Source organism: Nipponia nippon, unplaced genomic scaffold (assembly GCF_047370975.1).
Source record: "Nipponia nippon isolate SJK-2023a ecotype South Korea unplaced genomic scaffold, ASM4737097v1 scaffold_9, whole genome shotgun sequence".
NCBI lineage: Eukaryota > Metazoa > Chordata > Aves > Pelecaniformes > Threskiornithidae > Nipponia > Nipponia nippon.
The window spans coordinates 13,369,807-13,389,656 of NW_028262413.1; the positions used below are offsets into that span (position 1 = coordinate 13,369,807).

Here is a 19,850-nt window from a genome sequence, read left to right on the forward strand (position 1 = left end):
TGAAGCAATTCACACTCTAAAAACTTTAATTAAGTCACAAAGATGCCTGCATGCTAAAACATAATGAACTTACACTTCCAGGCATTGTTTTGCTTCATCTTGTTCTCTCTCTTCTGTTTACCAATGCTCATTGCATTATGTCTAACATTGACCTGTAAACTCCTTAAATGACCATGTCTTTATTTCTATTATAAGGTATTTAGTACACTGTGGGGTACTTAATTAATCTTAATGTGATTATTTTCAGATTTCTTACATACTATGTTGCCAGGTCCCAGGAAGCAAACCTCTGGGACTCTCAGGTCTGTTAGGGGGCATCAGGCCACCAGACTATCACACTGGCTTCCAGACCTCCTCCTCCTTCCTAGTGTTTCATGCATCTGAAGGCTAGATGGGTGCAGTGCCCTGTAATGTGGCTTCCTGCTTATCATGGTCCGTATTTTCCACCAGTTTATCCCTAACTCAACATGGCTGCTTAAGTGTGATTAAAGCATAGTTAGTGTTTGTACATGTTCTAGAAAGGTGGTCTTGATCTCCAGGCATCAAGGATGCTCTCTGTTGTAGTTTATTCCAGCAGCTGATCATCATCACTCACAATAAGTGTAATTTCTCATCTCTGTTTCCATGACTTCAGCTTCACACCACTGGTTTTTGTTATGTCCTCCACTGGGTTAGCAAACACTTCAAGAGATGGCATTGTCTCCTCCTGACGGTGCTTCTACATGTAAACCAGAAACGTCTCACTTCTGTTTGAGAAAGCAGTGACCTGTTCAAGGCTTTCACTGCCTCCTTCCCAAATCTGAAATTGTTTTCTTTTAATCTACAGCTTCAGCTGTTTTTCAAGAACTTGTAGGGGTTTTTGTTGTGTTTGGTTTTGGTTTTGGGTTTGGTTTGGTTTTGTTTTTTTTAAATATGGGCAAAAGTATTCGTGTCGGGAGTCAGTGATCTCATTGGCAACGTATTCAGGAGAAATGGATGAACAGTAAAGCGTGGAAGAATATACAACAAAGGAGTAGGAAGCAAAAAAAAAAGGTAAAATATGACACAGTGAGAAAAACATGAGTAGAGGCCAGCCCTGTACCAGCACATGCTGAATAGCCATGCCATGTCGTGGGGATCATCTACTCGGGCACAGTGGCAGGTCCAGCAGCCGGACACCTGCAAACCTCAGATTTCCAAGGTCACCTAGTTCTGCTCAGGTGTGGTTTCCAGTAGAAAGAGAGCTGGTATTGAGGGAAATGTGGAGGTATGATAGTCCTGCTTCACACCTTCTTCCAAAACAGTAAGTGTGCCAAGAAATAACTGAGCTTGCTGGCTTAATAAGTCTTCTGGCATTTTTCTGGATTTTTTTTTTTTAATTGGCAAATAAGAACAAAAATCCTCATATGTTAGCCAGGGTCTTTAGGCTTGGGGGCAAGACAAAGTGGAACTTAATGCTCTCATCAGGGGAGACACATACAGCTGAACCATTTACGCTGTAATTCAGAGTCATTCTGCAGCTGTGAGGGTTATTTTTTCCTTCTTCTTTTGCTGTCCCATTGATTTTTAATGTCAAAAGTATAGAGAATAATTTCTTGCCTACTCTCCGGGCAGGGGTGGAGGGGCACTAGACAGCTGTGTTTCCCTTGGAGGAAGATAACAAACATGGGGAAAGAAGTGTTAGAGTGCTACTTCTGCGTTAAAGCTTCCTGCGGGATGGTTTTCAGCAAGTGTGTTTAACTCCTGTTTAGCAAGTGGTCTTACTTGCATGTATGGGGAATTCAGTGGTACAAAATTTCAGTGCAATATTCTGCACCCATTTGAGCAGAAGTTTGTAGGAAAGGTTTTTGTCCACTGTGCACAGCATGTGAAAGCAGAGAAGAACCTCTTGAATCCACATATCACTAATCTGTATGCTTTGTAACCATTCAACAGCACTAATATTGTTCCTAATTTCTTGGAAAGATTGCAAGCTGGTGTTTAAATGAAGTTTCTTATTAATAAAATCTTCATGATATTACTGTTAATTCAAGTTACTATTTAGGTATTGCAAAAATAAATTCGAAGTGTGGATTTCAGAATGCATGAGCATAATCAGCCTAATCAGTTTGATGAGACATTAGCCTTTCTTATAATTATCTTAATCTTGTTACTTTACTTGCAGCCAGATTTTAAGCGCATGCACGAGGCTTTTCAGAATTGACAGTTGACTTTCAAAGCTTGACAGTTTGCACTACAAGCGATAGTGATGAATGCTCTGCTTTGTTTGGTGCCTCCAATTGATTTTGACCATTCTTCCATCATTTCTTAGTTGCTCATCCAAGCAGAGATTTCTTTTCTGGGTAGCAATCCTTTTCTTGTCATAAATATATAGCTATCTGTTTTGTCAACAAATAGGGTTATTTCTTCCGTGCAAAAAAAGTTAGAGGACTAGATTTGCGTTTAAACTATTGAGCAGTGCACTTTTTCTCCATACTATCGTAATCAAGAGTTGCTGGGTCACCAAGCAGGTGGCTGTTTCTAATGATTAGTAATGAAAGACTTTTCCCATTCCCTCCCCCATGATTAACAGAAGAATTCCCTAGAGCACTGTATAAATAGGCTTAAACACGCAGGCTCAGAGTTGATGCAATTTTTCTTTCCTATGTTCCAAAGCAGACCTGCGTATGGCTTTTTTAGGATTCAAGCCTGAGAAGTGAATTCTGTATAATCCCTGAAATGTTTTGTGTGTCTGTGTTTGTATGTATGTGTATGTATATGCATATGGCATAATGTATTAGTTCTGTGAATGTGGAGGAAGATATAAATAGCTAAACAGAGATATGAAGAATCTTCCATTATATATAATTTGAGACTCTTGCAAATACTTCTGCAATTTTTTTTTCTAGTGCATCTATATGTGTATGTGTGTATATACATGTATGTAAAGCATCTGCTTTGGTGATTGGGACTTGTTTTGCTTTTACTTTACTTTTTCATTAATTGGAAATAATATTCATGTAAAAATCTTTGCGAATACCACGCTTGTTCCTCTAGGCATCATTTTGGTTTTAGGCTGTTATTCCTTATGCAACTATCCTCAATGAGGATGAGATCCAATCTTGTGTCTGTATGAAGTCAAAATATATTTAAATCTATGGGACTGGCAGGTGGCCAGAGGAATGTAATAGTGGTTCCTGAAAAGTGCCATTCCACCTTTTTTATAGAACTTAGGACAGAAAAATTACATCTTTCTATTTTCATTGATAATGGGTTTTCTTCTCTTGTCCTTCTGTCATTTTTCCTAGGCCAAAAAAAGGCAGAAGGACAAAGAAAATCGCCCTGCTCGAAGTTCTAGGCTCAGACTATGAATTGAGGCTGGGAAACTCCGTGCTTTATTGTCTCCCTGTACCTACACAGAGTCTGAACAAACAGCTCACACTGGTGAACCTGCTGTTAAATTGATACCCAGGTTAAATTTGGACAGGTTTTAAACTCAGTTTTGAACCTCCTGTGTGAACCCATTTTGCCCAAAGGGTGTGATAATTCAATGGCCTCAGCACCTAAGGCAAACGGCAGCACCACCTGGGTTCGGTAGGCGTTGTTTCTGTCTGTGGACTTGGGCAGAAGAAAGAGGGAGGGTGGCAAGTTTGGACGAGTTTTGTTTTCACAAATAATTCACTGCAGTAGGCTTTTAAAGTCCTCACAATATTTATCCACTAAAATGTAAATGAAAAAACTGAAATAATGTAATAATAAGAACCCAGGAATGATGTAATGTACAGCGTAAGGGTAGGGCAGAACTGTGCTGGAAGTCTCACAATGACTGCTAGCACTATAATAAATTGGTACGCACTAATTCCACTGTAGTTCCCCTTTTGCCTCGATTTTGTCCTGAATTTGGCTTTAGCAGGAAGGGTCCGTAAAGAAGGTTTTTAAAATGAAGCAGTGAATTCTTCTGATTTTATTTTTTTTTTTTTTAAGCATGCATGCCAGTGCTTCCAGAATACATTTTCAAGAGAGGATTAAAATCAAGGCTTAATTTTTCATCCTTGTAACCTTATAATGATGTTCCTACTAGTTCCTGCTGTTAAATATTTATCACCTGTGTGTTTTCTCTGGTTCCCAACTGCACTGACAAGAGGTTTGTAATCACCAAACCATGGCTCAGCTACACTGAAAGCAAAAAAATAAGAATTGAAATGCAAGGGATTGTTAAAGATAAAAGACTACCAAAGTGATTCAGTGTATTAGTGCTCCCACGCAGCAGCCACTGGTGCTGATCGATACCTGGTGCCACTGCTCGGCTCACAGAGAGTCACCTCGTCACTTAATAGCAAGTTTCTTGAATTCAGCGTGTAAGGAGAGAAGAGAGGGGAGTTGCATTTTTGCAGTGCATGGCCCCTGAAGGAGAGGAAAAAGAAAGAGGCGGAAGGAGGAATTTAATTTAAGCACTGTGTGGCTAACATACAGCTACTACAAGAGACTTCCTCATGGGAAAGGAAGGGTTTCTACACATAGGTTGCAAGGGCGTTGGTAACAAGTCTCCAAAAGGGAAAGAGACTGGGTTATAACATATTTCATTGTTTAAGGCAGTAATTCTTCATAAATTCATAAAACAAAACTCTATTGGCATTACACGTTGCTGGAGTTTTCTCTAGGCGTGTCTTCTGCCCTGGGTAAATCAACACCTTTTCCTCCTTACCAGCGTTGCAGCCTGTGGAGACATTTACTTGATCCTTTTCCTACTTCTGATGCACATCTGCCTCCCGCTGCCCCGCATTCTGCCCAGGTCCCACCAACCCACCTTCCAAGCTGATGTTTGCTTTGTTTCTGTGTCGTGCAGCAAAGTCCTAATGAACCTTCTGTCCTTCTCATGAGGAGAAACCATTAAACTCCCTTTAATTGAGTTCTTTCTGTCTTGGCAGATCTTGAGAACTTCAAAACCAGAACGAGAAGCACAGTGTCTGTCCGCCAGGGCCAGGGCATGGTGCTGCTGTGTGGACCACCACCACATTCTGGAGGTAAAGCGGTTTCCTTCTCTTGCTTTCAGCACTCAGCAGCAATTTGCAAGGTTTTGATTCTCAGGGTATGTTTCACGAAGTTTAAAATGGCACACCTTAAAGGAGAAGGCTATGGCAGTGCCACTGTGGGCACTGTTGTGTTTGTCTGGTGATACATGTAAACCCATTATTATTACAGAGACAGGTTACTAACTGTAACTCAGGGCTTGTTGAGTGTCCAGAAATACAGACTGTGCAGAAAAGGACATAACCTGTCTTGACAGTCACTGGTATCTCTGACACCTCAGAAAGAGGCAGATTTCTGACCTTCATGGAGAAATGGAAAAGCCGTAGTAGCAGACAGGCAAAAAAAAAAAAATAACCTGTGGTGTTAGAGTGGTCTTATTGACATGTAGTCTATAGAGTGTACTATAGTTGTCTTATAAAATGATTGAACCCCTCTTAAAATCTTACTAATTTGTCATTTTTGCACCTGTCACATGTTGTACTCATTGTTAAGAGCAGGGGCAATGGCATGTATGTCCCCTTATGGTTATGGAAACTGGCACCTGTGACAATTACTGGGTCTGTCCCATCCCATGCCTGGCCACAGCAGAGCTGTGGAGATACCTTTGCATTGCATTGCCCCTCCTTGGTTGCTGACCCAGGTGGCACCTTGGGTTGCACGCTCTGCTTGAGCAGATAGGATCTGGGGAATATGCTGCAGACACCTGACTGGCTCATTAAGCATCGCCTGGGTTTCTACAAGGGGTATAGATTTCAGATCTAGCCAAGCTGGGCTGGATCAGCCCTGAGTCCTTCAGGCATTTGTGTCATGCTCTTCTGTATTCCCTGGGCATTTTCTGTAGCCGCATTGCTAACCTGCGTTATCCTGGGGAGTGGAGAGTCAATGCACTGTGCACCCACCCAGGGGAGGGAGGGTTGGGAGGGAAAGGAGGTCAGGTCTTATTGACATGAAGGATATTTGCAACCTTTTACTCTAGATTGTCTTAAGATTTTAAGTACAGCAAAAGGATTGTATTATATTCATGTAGCTTCTGGATTTTAACACCAGTGTTTGGTGTTGTCCAGATTCTCAATCTATTTCTTCATGTTACGATGTAGTTAACAAGGAGATGAAAGGGAAGACTGCAGTAGCTGGTGTCTGTGTCCATCCTGCAATGATCTTTTCTGGCAGCATGTGGCACCTGCCAAAGGCCCCTCTCTGGGAAGAGCCGGCGTCACTGATTCCAGTGTTCATGTGAGGAGGTTTACAAGCAGTTTGTATTAATGGCACTAAGAAAGCCAGTGTTTTCTCAGTGGCAAAGGCAAAATTTGGTAGGGAAAAAAAAGAGATTCAAAGCAGAGTTTACAAATAGCCAATTATAATAAATAATGTAACAAGTGCTTTGGTGCAGTTTGCTTCAAAGAGGATGGTATAAATGTTTAGAAAATACAAAACAATTATTTCAATTTAGCACAAATTTGTTTTAAATGTGCCAGTCCTGCATTTGTTGGCTGACTTCCTGAACACGTGTTGCACTGTTACATTCATATAAAAAAAAAGTTAGAAAGGGAGTCAGTCAGTTGTCTCTTCTTGCCAGCCACCGTTTCAGTCCTGGCCTGTGTGTGCCTGACAAGCGCTGTGTGGCATGCCGCTAACCACCATGATCAACAACCAGCCGTTGCGGCTGCCTCTTTCATCGGGGGGGTTGTTCAGCACATCGCAAACAAGCAGTCATCTTTTATGGATCTGTGTCCCTTTTAAAGAAATTTGCAATCCTGCTTTGAAATCTGTCTGTCCTCATCAGCAGGATGAAAATTGCCTGGCAAGCCGTTTGCTGCTAGGCTGCTTTTATTGCTCAGATAGGAGGAGACAAGTGCTTACGGAGCTTCAGCTTGTCTCTGGCCAGCTGGAGGGCAGACCAACAGGAGACCTTGCTTTTACATACTGTGAGGAAGGAGCTATATGGCAAACGTACCTACTCACTTAATTTATTCAGCTCGGGCCTCTCACCATTTGGCTTCAGATGTCATTTTTCCTTTTACTTCAGAGATTATCATGAGAGTTTCAGTATCTCAGGTTTCTGATGTTCATTACTTGAAGGGGATTCTTGCACCTGTGATATGAAGTCCACAAAATTACTCGTGGACCACAGCATCTAACTTTTATGAGAGTGGCTTCTATAGTGTTAACTATACCCCAAAATTACATGCCCTCTGGTCTGCATGGATGGACCTTGCCCCTCAGCCCCTTCAGGTGGGTCTCATGGCTACATCTGATAAGGAAGCTGCCAAAGCTAGATATTAAAAACCACTGAAGATGGGTTGTGGGTCAGCCACAAACTCATTCTCAGTCTGCAGTGCTATGGGTAAAGCATCATTTTTAGCTTCATTTCCATAGAAGAAAAAAAAAAAAAGGAGGAGAGATTTGGGACAGAAATGCTTCACAATCCTTAAACCCCATTCATCCCAGTGCCTTGAACGTGAGGCTGAAGAGCAGTGCTCGGCCTTGTCATATCCCAAACTAATTGTGCTGCACAAAGGTGGATAGTGTCAACAGGCTAAGTTCAGGAAGGCCTGGGGTGGCTGGGTACTGAGCTGCACTGCTCTGAAGAGCCGAGATGTGAGTTTTTATGCCCTTTTCCAGTTAGAAGAACTAACTCCAACTGCACAGCCCGCTCCTGCTGGCACCAGTGGCCGTGCGGTGCTGCCTCCCGTTTCTCCCCAGGCGAGTAGGCTGCCCTCTCCTAGAGGGACATGGGGAGTGCGCAGACAACGCAGAGATGAGGCAGGAGTCATGCGCATTTGTGTTTGTGTCCTTAGCAAAGCTTCACTCTGTGCTTACTGAGAGTTTTCTGGTTTGCCATAAGAAGTCTTTGCAGCATGAGCACCTTGTGTGGAAATGCGACAGCTGGTGGGTGGTTCGTGTAAGCAGTGAGAAGGAAATCGTGGTACATTTGTTCAGGTGATTCAGGGGAAAGATTTGGTCTGGGTGTATGTACTGATGATACAAAAACATTCCAGAAGGGTGCTGGCATTATTTCCCGTTTGGGTTCAGTATGTGGGAAAGAGCATCTTACAGTGCCTGGGAGGTAGGTGCATTTCTGGTGCCCAGAAAGGCAGAAAACTGAAGGGTAATTATTTCCCTCAATCATTTGGATAAGAGGTGACTTCCTACATGACCGCCGTCTATGACCTGCTCTATTCCAGATAGAAAATGATCTTAATTGTAGCCAGATCCACAATTAGTCTAAATTGATACTATTACAATTTTGTAAGCAAGCTGGGCTGGAGTTATGCCGGTTGTTTTCTGGTTTGCATAGAAAGTATTTAATGGAAAGTCAAAACAGGTCCAGTTAATTTAGACTGAGACTCTTGTTCTGCAGGAATTACTGTTCTCTGTGGCAATATTTTCTTTTACTTTTCCTTCCTCCTTTTCCTTCCTCCTAAGGTTAGAACACAGGATGAGTTTTAAAAGTTGCAACTGCAAAGTTAATGCTTTTCAGTCGTGTGCATCATGTTTCCGTTTGCCAACTGCATGTCTCCCAGTGTAATTGAAGCTATTTGGTCTCTAGCAGTCACTGCACAATTACCACAGCTATCTCCTGTTCCAGCTCTGGGCAGATGGAGGTTCATAAGAGAATATCAGATATCACTGGGAAGTAGCTGCACATCAGAAAACCGCCGTGTTTCATGGGCAGCTTCCATCCCCAGGGTCCAAGGCAGTGTTTGCAAAGCAAAGCTGTACAGATCAGTTCCTTCGAATACCCCGGTATGCCACCACTGGGATATAACATTGCAAGTATTTAACGTTGTAGTGCAACAGTAAAAAATGTTCAGGTTAGAAGTGAAAAATAATACATCTCGTTGAAATTGCGAGTGGCGTAAAGACAGAGAAAATGCAATTACTTATTTTGGAATTTGATTAGGACAGCAAACCTAACTTCATCACCCTTGCAAAAAGTGCCTGGGGACATTAATGACCAACACTGAAGCACGGGGCTGTCTGTGGAAAAAAAAATACTTTTATATTAATTTTTTTTTTTACTTTAGTTTCTGATCTGCATTGAAAATGAAATCTTAAAAAAAAAAAAAAAATTAAAAAAAGCAAAACTATTCACTCTGAGAATAGCTGTTGCTTTCATGATGAGGGTATTCACTAGAATAGTAGAAGCCTGGAAAGAAAACATCCTGGCCAGTTCCTGAGCACAGAGCTTAGGATATCCTTCTGGGAGTTGGAGACAGGCTCGAGAATTTTTGCCTGATGGGGAAGACTTCCCAAGTGTCTGAGGAGGGCTCAGTGCCAGTGTCTCCTCCATTTTGAGGTGGCTCAAGTGGCAAGGCTTAGACCCCCCCTTATCTAAAGAGACCAAAAGAAAAATTAGAAGGGAATTATTTCCTGTCCACTGTTGTGTTATTGGTTGTGTTGGTCTTAAAAAATGTGTTTTTTTCTAAAAAAATGTTGATCTCCATCCAGACCTTTATCCTTTCAACTGTAGTTCACTCTAATACTTGGAAACATCCATATTTAAAGAGCTAGCAGCTAAAAATGAAATTATGTTGGCCTACATACATTAGTTGTTGAGGGTTTCTTTTTTTTTTTCTTCTTAATGATGCCAAATAAAGAGCTTCCTACTGTTCAAATGTTGCAAGAAATTCATTCTGAAAATGAGTCCATATGATTAACAAGTATTATCGGCATCATAAAATGGGCTGCGTACAGCTTGCACAGAACAGTTTGGGCATCACCATGTATCGTCCCAATTTTTAGTTTATATGAGTTGGAGATTCAGCATATGAATCTAGGCTTCTCCCCCCTCCAGTCCCCCAAGATGAAAATGAAATGTGTATTTCTTGCAGCATGGTTTCAGCAGGGAGTCGCTATTTTGTCAGGTCAGTGCATCCTGGTGTTACATTTTGTTAAGCAGCATAATGATGCGATTGCCTCCTGTGATGAAGTGCTTGCTGAGTGCTGGAAATTTGGAAAATAAATGTTCATCTGGAAGTCTCTGGACTGAAAACCAGCATAAATGCAAATCAAACATTTGCTTCTGTCGTATTTTAGGCTCTTGGAGCAGTGGATGCCTGAGCCCCTGAAGCCAGTCCTGCCATATTTATGGCACCTTGTCTGTTAGAAGTTTTCAGTTCTTTTTTGTTTTTTTTGTTTTCCCTTCCCCATTTGTTCACTTACATGCACTAAATCAGCGTAAGAACTAGTAGAAACCTATCTAGGTTGTCAGTATTTTTCTGAGATAATTACCCTGCATGTGAAATGTTTTCCCTCATTATTTCCACTTTTTAATCAAAAACCTAACGATGGACATGTGTCAACCATTCTACTTGTGAAGCTCTACAGAAAAAGTAATGTAAGAGTAAACATTGCTATGGGAACATGGTGTTCAAGGCCTGTGTAACAGCTCAATGAGCAACTGTAGGTATTTAAGTGGACAAGAGAGGACAGTCAAAAATCCTAGAAGTGTGTATGTAGCTAAAATTTGGCTTTGGTTTCATTGCAACAAACACACGAGGGTCCCCATCGCAGCCACTGGCCACTACCTCAGTGTTAACTGGGCAGTCCCCAGTAATTGAATCACAATAACGGGTTTGGAAATGGGAGGAACATCAAAAAGTTTTCATGACTTTTTTGATGAGACAAGGTATCTCAGCCTGTCTTAGGATGAGCTCTATAATTTGGATGCCGTAAAAACAATGCTATCTTGCTTTACATTTTCAAAGCCCTGCTAGATCAATACCATCTGCTGTTGCTCCTCAGAGGAGCTGTAGGAGTAATCGACTGGGGGGGGGTGCTAGCCAAAATGAAAAAAACAAAACAAAACAACCTTTGTTTTGTCCGAAGTGTTTCATTCCATTGTATTTTTAAGCCTTTTTATTATATTTAGATATATTTAGAAACCGTGAAGCATTTCAAAACATAAAATAGAGTGTTCAGTTGAAGCTGTTGGTGAAAATGATTTCCTTTTGAGAGGAGATTTGCAGGGGGAAACAGGTAAGCTTTTCTTGTTTGTGTTTTTTCAGTTTTGTTAATCAAATTTGGCAAGATATATTTATTTAGCAAGATAAAGTTAGTCCAAAAAAACCAACCAAACAAAAAAAACCTTCCAAAAAAATCAAGCAAGCGCTCATTTCTCAGGGCTCTGAATATAAGTTATGTTCCATGGGGAATATGCCTGGGAAGTATCTGGAGGTCGCTGTCCTTTTAACTTTATCTCCAAATTTTAAGACCAAAATATTCCTTTGTGCCAAATAATTCTTTTCATTTAAGTTTGTGGGAACTGAGTCATTTAGCTGCCACTTTTACTAGATTTATTTGATAGTCATGGAAGGGTTAGTTAATATTTTAACATCTACAGTTTTCAAATACCTTCTGACATCCCTGGCACTGCATTGTGCGTCTAGAGATTAAAAAAAATACAATCCTAGAAAGGTACGCATGTTTCATTTGATGGGCTGGTAGCACACCCATAAGCATGCAGAACAAATGAGTCTGTAAATCCTTCCCCCTCTCTTCTTTGGGAAAATAAATGACCTTGTCTTAAGATTTCCTTCACTCCCCTCCCCCCCCCCCCCCCCCCCCCGATTTTCTCTTGGTTCATCTTTAGAAAGATGTATATACACAATATTCTCATGGCATTTGCCTTCTTGCCCTTGTGGGAAAACCCTATAGAGACAGAGATTTCCAAGTGCTGTGAGAAATGGTGAATGTACACAAGAGAACTGGTGAAAATGATCTCTCAATTACTTGATTATTTAAATTTTGTGTTCCCTTTGCATTCCCTAGAGGTATGTCTTATTCTGAGATCTCTCTGTCCATAGCCCATACCACCACTCATCACATCTGTAGCATATTTAGTCTCACTCCTCCTAATTTATCTCAGTAATCTGTGGAAGAAATAAGTCAGCTGATACATTTTTAAATAGCAAAGTGCTTAGATACGCAGATGGAAACCTACTGATGTTTCTACAGGACGTGTCTCCTCCTGTCCACTTGCTTTGGGCCACTAACAACGTTCCTGGTGACACAGGAACTGAACCTTCCCAATACGATTTCTAGTCCTGAACTTCAATTCCCCGGACACCTTGTCTCTCTGCTCCTTGCTGCAGAGTCAGGCGACCTTCCTGAGCGTCTGGGAACCGCGTCTCTCTGACAGAACAAAAGCAAGAGTTAAAAGAAAATAAGTTTTCTGTCTCTCTTCAGTGCCCATGTTCTCAATGCGTTTGTGAAAGTCCATCTTCCCAAAGAGGAGGGGATTCGTTAAAGCTCCGTTTTTCAAATAATTCTTTCCCATCTGATGCCATTACTCCTGTTGGAAACACAGCCGTGGAGTCTGTGTCTGTGAGCTGAAATGTTGACAGAGAATTATTCTCACATCTTTTCACATAATGGATGTGTTCAGGTTTTCTCATTCTCTCCTGCCTTTTTTTCCCCCAGTAGCTAGGAGAACTTTTAGTTCTGTTGCACAGCTTAATCAAGTAGAACTAACTAAATTTTAGCATTTGACAGAAGAGATGGCAATTCTGATTTCATCTCAATCTCAGCCTTTCATGCTGTACGGTAGGTAGTGAAGTGTAGACACCAGACATGTTTTCAGAAAGCACTTTACTGATTACAGTGGTGCTAAGACCACTTCTGTGCTCTGCAGAAAAATGATTAGTGTGTGCTTACTCGTCTGGTCAGTTTTTCTCTCCTTTTATTTTTTTTTTTAAAGCAATGATGGGCACTTCATGGGCTGGAAACAGTGAAAATGTTTTGGCTGTAAGTATGGCTGATGGCCTCTATTACGTGATGAATGGTTGGAGGGGTTTGTCTCGTAAATAATCTATCACACAAATCACGTCTCATATTCTCTCGTGGTTATACAGCCCCCACTGCAAGGAGGAAGGGGAGAAAAACTGGGAAAACTAATCAGAACAGTGCAGAAGGAAAAAGGCAATTACCAGGCATTTCAGTACCATCAGAGGATCAACATATGGGGCTTTCACTCCCCAAGCAGCACTGCTCAGCAGGGAATGCTTTGGAACAGAATTTTCTTCAGCTGCTCTCAAGTATTTGTGCCCTTTTACTCCCCATCGTATAGTGCCAACCTTACAGTTGTTTCCCTCTCTTCTTTGAAAACTGTCACACTGCCTTTTCATTTGTCACTTACGAAGAATTAATACATTATTAATAAATGTTTAGAGCTGCTGTTGTAACAATGGGAACAAATATTTGTAATACTCTCCTTTGGTGCCCTTACAGTCAACGTGAAGCAAAGTTTATGTTAAAACTTTGGAAAACAGTCAACCTTGAAAGAAATAATGGAAAGACAAGAAATTACTCTAGAAACAGCACATAGCCAAAGACGCCAAGGACATTTTCACCTAATGTCTACCTAAAAGCACGGGATTATTTCATTCTGTCCAGGCAGCATCAGCCTGTTCTGTCTACTCTGCAACGTTTATGCCGCCACGTGAACGCATCTGGCATTTCTGCTGGATGACCAGTTCAAAATGGCTTTGGCAAGAGCCTTGAAGCACATATTCCCCTAAGTGTTAAATCAGCTTCTCAGTACTAGACCTTCTTCTTTAAGGCGCATTCCCATTAATATGAAATCTTTAGAGGAATAGAAAGTTGAATCCTAGCAGTTCTATTACTTTTCTGTATTTGTTAGGGTGAGAATGCTTCTCCTGCCATATTTCTTACATAGCAGGTGACCTGGAACATTTTATGTCCCCACCCATCTTCACTACAGTAACCTTAATACTCAGCCTTTATTTTCCTGCAGATTCTTCCAATGTGGTATGCCCAGAGCTTTTTTGAAATGTGCTTCTTGCACAACCCATATGCCCAGGACTGGGCACTTGCCTCTTGCCAAGCAGATTGCCAAAGTGCTGAACTATCCCTGCCTTCTCCTTATTGAGGCATTAATAGTTTCTTCTCTTTCTCTCCTATCTTAATGTCTTCGTAAGCCTTTGCTGCTTGGTCAGATTTGGTTCCAATTAGTGAGAAGCTAATTTAGAGAGGAGTATCTCACAGATGGATGGGCAACATGGTTGTAAAAGTTCCATTTCTCTAGGAAACCAAGCAAAAAATCTGCTAAGCTGGTTGCAGGTTGGTTCAACTATTTGTCAAAATGCTGCAAGGTCATTGAGCAGCCTTTCATGGATCACTCCAAAGGTTGGAGCAAAATTATGAGCAGGTAAGCTGTCCCTTGGAGCTGGAAAAGAAAAAGAAGAAAGAGTCAGAGAAGTATTTTGCATTAGCACTAGTCAGTGATGCTTTCAGCACGTTTGAATGTGGCAATGGTGGCGGGGTCGGTGTTGGCAAACATGGTACATGCGGCACCAAAAGGCGTTGGAAACCTCTCTGGGTCATGGGGCAGGAGTTAAACTATGTCGTGCATGGTCGGTTCTGCTTGCAGGATGTGGGAAATGGTGGAGGGAAGGCTTGGTTTCTGAACAAACTGGAAAATGATGCATTAGGGTGATGTTCCCCATGAGCTGGGGCTCAGCAGCTCACAGGTATCTTTCCTGGAATAGGAAAAAAAGAAATTCAAACAGGATTTGTCTAGGTATTGATCATTGGAGGAGGATGCAGTGTGCATATTGGAGATGTGTGGGAGATGGAGAAGACTGCAAGGAGAGCAAACGGTGTAGCATCAAAAATATCTGAATCTATTAGCAAATTCTCCTTTTAATAGTGACTTCCACTCACACGTCCCCATACAATAGTCGAATTCCCATGTCCAAAGAGGTGTCGACATTTTAAAAGTGGTTTGCAGAGCATAAGCTGTTGAGCTTGAAAAGCTACCAAGTGACTTATCTCAGGCCAAGAACCAGAAAATAACTTCCCCAAACCTGCCAGTTCCTAGCGCCTTGCAGCATAACTCCAAGGGGAGGTCCTCCGCTCACAAGAACTGGAGTGACACTCCTGAAACCTGTGGCTGGATCTAAGCAGCCTGGCAGCATTTCTTCTTGACAGCCCAAAATTCACTCGAGGTATCTCTTTCCCTAGAAGTGTTAGGGAGAGCGGGTGAGTCAGACATGGGGGCTTCCTCACTGGCTTTGAGAGCTGCAGGAGAGTGTAATTCTTCTGCGTCTGATTCCGCGTGTGGAAGATTATTACAGTTCAGCAAAAATGGGCTTCATTAAACTTAAAATCAGGCATATGAAACTCTCATTTAAATAAGAAGTGATTGAGAGTTGTAACTTCCACTTAAAGTGCATCTCCCATCATTTATTTTTTATACTATGCCACAGTCACTGTTTGAATTATTAAAAGCAAGAAGTAAAAAGCTTCTCAGGAGATAGAAATGGATTAGATTAAAATTAATCTGACATAATCCTTTCTCTAAAACTGCTGATTCAGTTTGTGCACAAGTTTATCAACATATTTGAGGATAAGGGGTAAGGATAAATTCTTCCCTAATTTGGGAATGCTTTGGCTTGATATTTCTGACAGCACAGAGAACATGCAGTGCTGTTTTAATTGAGAAATTACCAATATTTCCAATAACAGAAATGCCAAGCTCATTTTAGATTGACACTAATTTAAGCAACAGAGTTGATGTACGTGATCTGCTTCATTTCAGCAGGGATAGGTTTTGTGAGCAGGAGTTGCAAAATAAGGTTGCAGTCGAGAACAGACTTTGGCACAGGCATTCAGACCCAGATTTTCAACTGGCATATGTCATTTATTGCCTTCAGTGTCGGCACCGCTGCAAGCTTCCTACCAACCACCTACCGTTATACGTTCGTGCCCCAGCTGGGCTGTCACAGACGGGCAGTGAGGTAGGATGTCTGGGGTTTGTAATGCATGCTGTGCTCCTGGAGAACTAGAAAGGAGGATGCTCAACTCTCCAGTAAAGACCTTGGAAATACCGAAATAATAAGGAACATGATATTAATGGATTTTTTATTTATCAGTGACAGCTCGTGACACCCTTAAAAAGAAATCATCTGCGAGGTAGTCATGTGGTTTATTCCCCTGTTCAGTTGCAGTCACCACTAAATGAAGATTGAAATGGTATTGAAAGGGGGTAGAGCCGGCAGGGGCTGGCTAAGGATGAGTGAAATCTGTCGTCTGACAGAATTCAGTCAATAGGCATTTATCAAAAGTTGTAACATCCTGTGATCTCTTCATAAAATAAATTAGAGATCTGAGTATAGCTCCCAGGCTCTGCTAACCGCATTGTAACCACCCTTACCCTCCAAACCCAGCCTTAGCTGGCCCCTTCAGACAAAGCTCTCAGAGGCGGCCAGGGAAGCTGATCTACTTTCAGCTCCCTTGAGATGGTCATAGCAGAAAGCGTGTTGTTGACACAAACACAGCATTGATGTCTCTTAGCTTTTGCAATCAAATTTGGGGTTCCAGATCCCTGAATGCATATACTGCTTTGTGTAATAGTCCTGGCTGCATGAGCACTGCTTCCTATGGGCGTACTATTTTGTTGTTGGAAAATAAATGGAGGTATTGGTTTTGGCGTTTTCTGTTACCCGATACATATGTCTAAATGTTCAACGATGTTGTTTTCAGCTGGTATATATCAAAACACTGTTTATCTATCAAGTATGTGAACGGAATGTTTTTTTCCTATATACTGCAGGCAAGTCCCACGGCATCATGTAGCAGTGCCTGTCCATGCCGAGATCTCCCCTAAAGGACATACCACCCACACTCCGTGGCCAGATATTTCGACCTTGGAGTTGATCATAATGTTAATTCACTGCAGTAAGAAAATTCTCCAAAACCAACTTTCTTTTTTTAAAGGTTTGATCTAATCTGTTACAGCTACAGTAAGAGGCTGATCAAAGGTAGTGAAAGCTGGTATTAAAGGATTAGCTAGGTCACATTGAAATATGTTTTAAAACAAGCCCAGGGACCTTTAGCTTTACTGAAGCAAGTGCACAAAAAAAGGATTTTTAGGCTAACTGTCTCTGACTTTAAACAGAAAACAAACTGACGGATTAAATCTGTGAGTCATTCCTTAAGGTGATATGTGTAGCACTTTACGTAGACCAAGCCTTGAAAATATAAGCAACGATTGCATCTCACAAAGCAAAAATACAGTGCAGAATTAAAAATCAGTATAAGCATCATTTGTGTACGTGCCTAGCTTACAGCATATTTATTCTCATTTGATGTTTGCCCATAAGTAATTAGCAGCTTCAGTCCAGCCCCCTTTATCTTTTTTTCTGGCCCATCTGTCCTCTCTCCCCTTTCCATTTGCTACTGACAGTATCTGCCACGGAGGTACTTTATCTCTGGCTGTCAGGTGAAGATGAGTGTTTCTTTGGAAGGATGTTGATGCCACTCTGTGGACCATATCAAGCTGCTATTCTTTTTTTTACTGGAATTTCCTTGTTGAAATAAACTTAGAAACAGAGAGAGCATCATACAGATCTATACATTGCTCAGTGGGAAAAGCTGTGAAATCAGCTAGGCTTGAATCAGTGTCACAGGAGACCAAGTGTGCGTCTCTTGGCTTCCAGAAGTACGGTATTGTGTGATTAGTAGGGGTAAAGGTTGTAGCAAATATATAGCTATTTACCCACTTGTGAGTGCTTTCTGCATTGTTGCTCTTTTTAAGGTTAGCTTGATGTAGTTAAATGGCACAGTACATTGCACGCTCAGTAAGATTTTTCCATAATCTTTATTTCACCATGAATCAGCTGCCGCGACTACCCGTGGAAACTCCTTTGTGTCAGGGGTGATGGTGTTTCATTCCAGGATTGCCCATCTGGTAATTTCCCATTCCTTAGCAGAAATAAGCTTCCAATTCATATTTTTCTTCTTCAGTGGACCAGTATCTCTCTTGGCGGGCCCAGCAACCTAACTTTTCGAGTGTCGTCATCTTTGGTTGGTGTGGTTCAAAGTCGCATCTCTGTTGGGAAGGGGCATGGCTGCTGTAACTGACCCTTTCCACAGAGTCCAAGAGCAGCTGGGTCACTACTGGGTTGAGCCTGATTCCAAAAATTTAAATTTAGACCAGAGGTGCATGAAACTGAGCGTCATCAAATCTAATCCTGGGCAAGGTTCACCAGTTTCAGTAAACACCAAACCTGGTTCCCCAAAGGTATCATAAGCCCTTTTGACAAATACAGGTTGGGTTGGGTTGCGGGTTTTCTTTTCAGGCAGGTCCAGGCTGAGCTGTAAATTTCTATAAGACAGTCTATGAAGTTTTTCAGACAAAAAAACATGTAGTTTCTTCCAAAACTTACCATCCTGCATGCTAGATCAGTGGGGGTGCAGGAGGGCATCTGCTGCTCATGAGATATTTTTGAAATAGGTTTGTGTATTTAACTGTAGTAAATACAACAGCATGGGACTCTCCATCTCATAACATTTTCCATTCAGTCATAGATAAAGGCTGCTGCTGATTTTTCTCCCTGAGGGAACTTCAAGTTAAAATTTCATCAAAATCCCCAATGGCACAGTGAAGTAGTCCTTCATGTTCCCAGTGCCACAGCAGCTGGCATAGCTAGCCATCGACTGAGTCTGGAAGCTGTTCGCGAGAGATAAGACAGGTCAATTGTGTACAGCCATCAAATATTTAACTATTTTAGAGATACAGAAAAATGGAGATGCAGCAGATACAGGTGATTATTGATTAGGCTTCAGGTAATGAAGACCTCTCACCTTTTTAATTACCCATACGTGAAGCTCTACATACTGGGCGAGCGTGGAGTCAAGGGGCTGGGAAGCAACCACAGCCCTGCATACATTGCAAATTGCTGAGGATGAGTCTGACACAGAACTTGGCTGATTTGTACATTTTGTGTGTGTTGTGCTCTGTTAGACCATATTGGAAGTTGTACACTGTCATCATTGGAAGTTTGTAAGAAAAAGTTTGAAAAACCTCAGAGACGTCATAGTTATCATGCTTCAGGTTGGAGAGATGACCTCTGAAAGTCTGTTCATTGCCTTCCGTGATTTCACATCTTTATGATGATTTCCGTTGTCACCATATTGCCACTGACAACAGTGACTACTGGCATTTTCATACTGTTCTAAGTTAAATTCTACAAACCGATTCACTAGTATTAGGGAAGATGAAGGGCACGTGCTTCTTTCCTGTCCCATCTGGCAAGGACAGCACATTTCTTTGTGTGCAAACGGTTGACTGGCTGGCTGCTGAGTAACTGCGTTGTCAGGTTTAGCATAGATGAGGGTTCATCCAAAAATGTATGATTAACTTTAGATTAATCTCATTCATTATTCATTATTCTTTTTTTTAAAGTCTGCATTTGAGGCACAGAAGCTGTGGTGTGACATAGCTGTGTGTCTCTCTGTGATGGAGTGGGCAGAGCACGGAGTCAAGGGAAGAATTACTGAGTGATATTTGCATCCAGGTTGATTCCTTTAAATTATTCGTCAATTACTTAAGAAGAGAAGATAAAAAATTGATCCAAAGTGCTAGCAGGGCAATGAAATGGTCTGTAGGCCCACAAAAAAAAGTCTACAGTGCATAATTCATGTAGCTTTACTATTAAAGTAAAACTGTGAAAGAGAAAAATGGTCTAGAACTCCAGGAACTGCAGTGCAGTTGCCAGCAGGCGACTAGTATGGGTGGAGAGGAGCCTCAGGGGTTTGTGTAGGGCCACATTCATGGTATATTGTGCCAGGGGTTCCCTGATAATCCTCTTTGCTCTTCTTCCCCAGTGCGCTCTCAGAAAGTGTGTTGTGTTGCATCGAGCCTCCTTTCCAGCTCATGTTATGTTATTCGTGGGGCTATGGATGTTGATTGCTTAATCAAATCGCAGTGAAATTTGAAATTATTAATATCCCCTACAAGCAGTCAGCAAAATTTAGTAAGCAAGATGAGAATACAGAATGAATTCATAGGACACTCATCAGATAATCAGTTACACTTTATCATTGCCCAAATT

General features: G+C 41.6%; 1 protein-coding gene across 7 annotated transcripts in view; it reads left to right on the plus strand.

Moving 5' to 3' along the window:
• Positions 1-19,850, plus strand: part of LOC104016941 (contactin-4) — a 353,560-nt gene that overhangs the window by 241,011 nt on the left and 92,699 nt on the right. For all 7 annotated transcript variants that reach the window (XM_087743644.1, XM_087743651.1, XM_087743647.1 and 4 more), the window contains one exon: positions 4,887-4,982. In XM_087743644.1, coding sequence (XP_087599770.1) covers positions 4,887-4,982 — 96 coding nt within the window. The remainder of the gene's footprint in view (positions 1-4,886; positions 4,983-19,850) is intronic.